Source organism: Arachis ipaensis, chromosome B4 (genome assembly GCF_059453495.1).
Source record: "Arachis ipaensis isolate K30076 ecotype BB chromosome B4, ASM5945349v1, whole genome shotgun sequence".
Taxonomy (NCBI): Eukaryota; Viridiplantae; Streptophyta; class Magnoliopsida; order Fabales; family Fabaceae; genus Arachis; species Arachis ipaensis.
Window position 1 is genome coordinate 92,474,623 of NC_142439.1, and position 6,557 is coordinate 92,481,179.

Here is a 6,557-nt window from a genome sequence, read left to right on the forward strand (position 1 = left end):
CTAGGTGTGTATTCATAGACACTCCTTTTTAGTTTTGGTTCACTCAAATTTAAAATATTTTAACTTTAATCCCTGCCATTAGTTTGTTTTATCAAATGGTGATGTGATAAGTTAAACGTCGACCCACATTTTATCATATGATTTATCACATCAGCACTTTAACGAAACAAACTAATAAAAACTAAAACCAAAATCTTTTAAATTTTCCTAAACCAAAATCAAAGAAAAATTTGACAAAAGACAACCAAAATATAAGTATTTTATAGAGGCTAATTTTTTTTTATATTGGAGGAGTGTGTGAGTTGTGTTTGGTTATGATGTATACAGGTATTAGATACATGTGTGGGAAAGGGAGAAATCGGATCGTACGAATTTTTTATTAAAAAATTCGTTGATCACAAATCGGATCGTCCGATTAATTTTTATTTTTTTTTATTTATTTAAAATGAAATTGGACCATTCGTTTATACTTTTTGTTTTTTTTTATTTTTTTTAAAAGAAAACGGACCTTCCGTTTTTAGTTTTTTTTTTCTTAAATCAAAACGGACCGTCCGAGTTTTATTAAAAAATTATTTTTTTTGTAGATCTCCTTTAATCGGATACTCTAAATTGCTCGGTCCGATTTCAGCCTCCTGACATCACATGCAGGAAAAGCACCTCTATTTTTCATAATGCTGTTACACTCCACACCTTCCTCCATATTAAAAATAAAAAGCGTTTTATAGACAGCAAAAACTTATTTAAGCCTAAAATTAATAAATTATACGAGCAGTAAATTACATAATACCTAAAATTTATATACGCAAAGTATATTGATAAACTAACAAGTAACAAGGTTAATATTCATTATGTAATCCTACAATAGCAAAACGCAGCCCCACCGGCAAACCAAAAAAGTAAAGGAAAAAAAAAAGAATCAAGCATCATATAAAATACATACAAGCTTTATAACAATCTGACAAAAAATATTTTAAAAAAACTAATGGAAAGAATTTCACAAGAATGCTTATTCAGCATCCAAACTATCATATTGCCAAGGGTTGAACTCTGTTCTGCTGCTGTCAGGTTCGTCGTTGCAGGCAGAGCTTTCGATCGCGGCGCGATGTGCAGTGTATTTACCGTTGTATTGATAAACTTCCAAGTCACCCCATGGTGTAGGAGTTACTTCCTCTGTCAAATCAAACCATCTGGAAACGAACTTGTGGTCCTTGGCCTCGCGGTTTCGCTTCTCTGCTCTCTGCCTCTCCTCCAAACTGCAAAAAATAAAAAGTTGTAAACATATAGAATGGTAAAGAATTAACAAGACCTCACAGGTGATGATGATAAAGAAGAATGAAAGGTTTTAAGTTTCAGTCCACACTGAATATCTTTTCTGTTGCAAATGTTTTAATTGTGGAGAGAGTGAAAAGGGCAGTTAGTTACCTGCTTTTCTCATTGCCAGCTGTGGAAAGGTCACCCTTCTCAAGGGCCATTCTGTCGGGTCGGAGACGAGAGTCGGATGCCAATAACTTCTTGGGAGCGGTGTCAAAGCTGTTGATCTTATGTGCAAAATGTGTGTACTGGAATTTGTCGTTTTTCGGAGTTTCGGCAACTCTCCATGGCTGCAGAATGGGACAAGTTAGATCGCAAAATAAATATTCCAGAATAACGTGGGAACAGTGGAGCAAACACAAAATCATAGAAACAATGACACCAAAAAGTAGCAATCTCTCCATAAAATCAGGGATGAGGAGTTGAAGAATGAAGAGTCAGGAATGATGAAAATTTAAAAAAAATATATATATATCAGAGAAGACGTTTTATAAGCTTCCTAGTTAATTCACTTTGACTAAGCTCGTTTCCTATTTTTACTAAGCAAGCATTCAACCTTATTCAAGTATTGGTCATATTCAGTCAGAATCGGCAGACACACTCCATCCAGCTTAAACATAATTATGAGATAATACAAAAATATTCTCCTACAAAAGCAATAGTTTAGAAATTACATGGGAAAAAAAATTCTAAACGGTCCGACAATTACCACAAAAGATAACAAAACCCTCACAAAAGAAAATATTCTTTTCAGTCTTTGATTTTTATTTTTATGAGACTGATTAGTTCTTTTGTCAATATTTTTATGATCGACGCAGGGGCTAACTAGTCTCATACAAATAAAGATCAGAAACTGAAAAGAATATTTTTTTTATTTAGAAACCTCGTAATTTCTTCGAAAAAATGATCAGGACTAAAGTTGGGTATTCACTCAAGAAGAAATCAGAGAGCACCATATGCTGTGCATTTGGAGACACTAATTGGATTAGTCATCTACCTACTACAATTTACAGAAGTAGAATTTTGGATTAGACGTTTAAGCCCTATTACAATTCAAGACGAAGAATTATGAGCGACACATCTATGGAATAAAACTAGCATACTACCTAGGAAGCTCAATACGACCCACGATATGGATATGATACGACACGATACGGCGATATGTATTTTTATAAAAGTAAAAATAGGATAAGTCATGTAATATAATAAAACATAAATAAACGGAAGTTGGATAACACACCTCTTTCATCTGAGTGCCCGGAAGTGGCTCTCCCTCTGAGTCACAAGGCTGATAACTCATAGCCTCATTCCATTTTCCTGTCATCAGTATCTTTGGCTCATCGGAAGCATTATATACGTATCCGTCCACCTCATACCGACCAGCTCTGCAAATAGAAATTCCTTTTAGGTTGGACGATATATACAACAAAAGCACCAAGGAAATAATGAAACTGGAAGTCGACAAGCTATAAAGCCTGTAGTAATTGTCAGACAAATATACACGGGGTTTGCATAATAACAGAAAATAGTGTTGTTTTAGAGTTAGTCCTTGACACCTTTAAATGTCCAACCCAAGTTAGCAATATGCATTATCCATGCTTCAAGATCAATGGGCGATTATTAGTTTAAGCTTTTAAGCGGTTAGCTCTAGAAAGTTTTAATACAATATACAAAAATCCTGCTTCTTACTGAATTCTTCAATCTGTTGATCATATCATGATTCATGCTTTTCAACACCTAAAACTAGAATAAATAGAAGCCAAACATGGAGATAGGAAATTCCCCATAAGAAATAAATACGCATGATAGAAAATCAATGTCTTCTTATCCGCTGATAGACGGATCTACAAGAGAAAGTAGTCATACCCAAACCAGCCGCATGGTTGAAAATACAGCACGACTTTATCGCCAGTAGTCAGATTTGTAAGGATCATCTCCCCTGGTGAGTCAATCCAAGTTCGTCCAAAAATCAAATTGCTAACTTTTGTTGGAGGTGGCACCAAATCAAGGACCGCACCATCTCTTTTGAGGGTAACTCGTGTTCTGCATTCAAGTAACAGCACATTACATGAGCACACAAAGAAAATGTTTACTAATAATGAACATGAATTATACCAGAAACTTGGCATTATAAAATAAACTCAAATAACATTGTAATAAGGACACATGAAACATTCTTAAACACAAGATGCACAATTGAAAACCCACAAATCAATTCTATGTCTGACAACTCTTATGGAAAAGATTATGTTGCACTTCATCTTCTCTTTTAAGTCAACAAGCAAAATTCAAAAAGGAACCCAGACTTGAGAGAGCTGAAGAATAGAATTACCTTCCAATAGGATATACATCAACTGAGTTGCCAAGAAATTTGGTTTTCAATTTCGACGTCACATCATAAGTGAAGTGGTCATTTTCAGCATGCCCAGCACTCATCGGAGGGTGATGGCTGACCTGTTAGCAATTTGTATTACGCATAACCACAAATTAGAACCATGCTCAAGAGCATCATACAAACTACGCAGAAAATTATATACATTTCCTTTATAATATATAAACAATAATTGCCAAGTCATGAATGTCTTAAAAACAAAAGGACACTTGATTCAGCATTCTGTTTGAAGAACTAGCAAACAAATAAAAAGAAACATAACACACCTGTTCTGCTATAAATGTTAGGCCACCATGGTTAACCATTTCATAAGTCTCGCCAAGAATTGGATTGAAAGGTTTCCATGTTCGTGTGTAAGCAAAATAGACAGATATGAAGAATGATGCTGCAGAAATCATCCAATGTCAGATGTATGTAATTACATGAATAAAACAACAAGAGAGAGAGAACATGAAAATAATCCTTACAAGCATATACAAGTCTCATGTATGGATCCTCAGTCTCATCTGCCAAATCTAAAAGGTAAGAGTATTCCATCAGCTGTAAAATCGAAGCACAATCAGTGAGATTCTATAGATAGAACACTCGATATTCATAGTTTGTGAGAATGCAATAGCAAAAGCAAATGCACCAAAGTTACATATGTATATAATAATACACACCTCTGCCATTCTCTGTAGCATTGTCATTGGCTCAAAAATGATAACTGGAAGTGTCACCATTGATGTGATATCAGAGCCTATATACTTCTGCATCATTTTCCAGTAACTATCCCGATCCTGCGAGGTTCAAAGGAACATTTGACTATTTGAGAGATGAAATGCATACAATAAGATGATATGCATACAATATAAAATATGCATTATAAATTTGAAGACAAATTTTCTCCAAAGTACACCATGAGATATATGTAAATTTTTGTTAATCAAAGTCAGCATTGGTTATAGGTTGACTAAAAGTTATAAAGTGAAAAATATCAAGTTTCAAAATGCAAATTCCCACCTACATTCCACAAAGATGAAAAGTTACTTTATGCCTGTTATAGAATCTAGATTGCATTAGCAACAACTTCCTCACACAATAAAATGTGCTTTGTCTTTAAGATAGTTAAATTCTTTGTACCTCTTGCTTCCATCGTCCCTTCTCCGCTTCCTCTGCTGCATCTTCGGTTCCTCCTTCTGGATTAACAACCTCCAGCCCCTCATAGCCCATTATACTGAGAATCAAAATTACAAATTTTCAACAAACATAAAATCTCCCAGCTCATGAAACTGAATCAGCCTAAAACAAACACAAGCTTCATGAAATAAATCAAACAGTTAATAGACACATTTAATGAAACTGAAAGAAATGAAACCCCAATAACTGAAAATAATCACAACAAACTCTAAACTCAAACGGCTCTTACATTAAATTACACGTTTAGATAACTCAAACAACATATATATCTAATGAAACTGCTACATCATTATTTCAATCCAACGAACAAAGAAAACCAAGGAAGATCGATGATCATCCAAACCAAGTTAATTCTTGAACTTCCCTCATACAAAACGATTCACACAAAAAAATGCAATATAAAATTAACAAGTTTGAATCCAAAGGTTCTAAAAGATCTTATACCCATTCACGGATTTTGACATGGCAGTTCCAAAATTGGTCAAACTGGAAGCAAGTGAAGCAAAGAAGCCACCCCCACTGGCACTAGCAGCAGCAGCATGCTTGGGATCCTTTGGAGCCATGGCGATGAAAAATTCAACCAACTATTGAAACCAAATTGACAAAAAGAAAAGCGGAAGTATCTGATATTTTTCTTTAGCAAAGTCGATCTAACTTCTAACGAACCAAAAAGAATACTAAACTCTTGGATTATTTTTTATCACTATTTATATATAATGGTGGAGCAAACAATGCTTTATTATTAAAATAAAATAAAATAATACCAGGAACAGCTATGAAAAGCAACGATCATGGTTGGCGGTTCTAGATTTTTGAAAAGTCCAAGCGAATGGAAAGTGGGTTGATATTTCCTTTTTTCTTTTCTTCAGAGTCTGTTTGGGTGGCGATGCAAATTTCAAAGGTGACGTAAGTTTCGTGTTACACGCGTGTGGTTAGCGCGTGAGGTTGAGTTGCCTTGAGCGTAAAGAGAATCAATCAACTTTGGCGGCTTTATAAGGAGGAAGGAACAAGTTGTAGCTGGTGTGGCATTGGAATGACGAGGAGCACCACTTGCCTTTGCCGGCTACACACGCTAATTATTCTCTAACTCAGTTTTTGAATTTTAAATTGGAAAAGCCCTTGAATTTTAGCTAGTATGTAATCAGCAGAGAAATATGAGTTATTAGATAAAATCTCATACCAATTTCACACTATTAAATTATTATTGATGATTATTTAATGACTACAAATTACAAAAATTACAGTAACCATCCAACACTTTATGGTTGGAAAGAAGTCTTATGGAATTGATGTTCAGTCCACATGTAGTCTATATATTATGGAATGATTTCTATTGTTAAAGGATCGTATCGCATTTACGTTTTCTTCGGGTGCAAAGGAAAAATAAGAAAGGAACAAAAAGGAAACAATAATTTAAAAAAAAACGAATAATAAATAAATTATTAAAAGATAATTAAATTTCTCAAAAATAATCGTTCATCAATTAACTTTGTTTTCGTTTTTGTTCACAAAAAATATTGAAGTGACAAAGGTTAGTGATAAAATGGCAAACAGCATTATGTCATGACTTTAAATTTTATATAACGACAAAAGTTACCTTATATCTTTTTATTTTTATAATTTAAAAAAATTCAAACAATTAAAAAAGCACCTCAGCAATTTATATAATTCATTC

The 6,557-nt window shown here is 34.0% G+C and overlaps 1 protein-coding gene across 2 annotated transcripts; it reads right to left on the bottom strand.

Moving 5' to 3' along the window:
* Positions 1 to 793: 793 nt before the first annotated feature.
* Positions 794 to 5,845, bottom strand: LOC107639427 (oxysterol-binding protein-related protein 3A). Of its 2 annotated transcripts, XM_088483193.1 has the most exons (11): positions 5,647 to 5,845; positions 5,327 to 5,433; positions 4,826 to 4,919; positions 4,366 to 4,482; positions 4,171 to 4,243; positions 3,970 to 4,088; positions 3,644 to 3,765; positions 3,178 to 3,354; positions 2,552 to 2,696; positions 1,423 to 1,601; positions 794 to 1,253 (listed from the first exon to the last, which is right to left on the bottom strand). In XM_088483193.1, exons 2-11 carry the CDS (start codon positions 5,344 to 5,346, stop codon positions 1,007 to 1,009), a joined length of 1,293 nt encoding a protein of 430 aa, XP_088339319.1. In that variant the 5' UTR covers positions 5,347 to 5,433; positions 5,647 to 5,845; the 3' UTR covers positions 794 to 1,006. The 2 variants fall into 2 exon arrangements, with proteins under 2 accessions (XP_088339319.1, XP_016198408.1); XM_016342922.3 differs by lacking the exon at positions 5,647 to 5,845 and having other exon boundaries at positions 5,327 to 5,582.
* Positions 5,846 to 6,557: the final 712 nt, after the last annotated feature.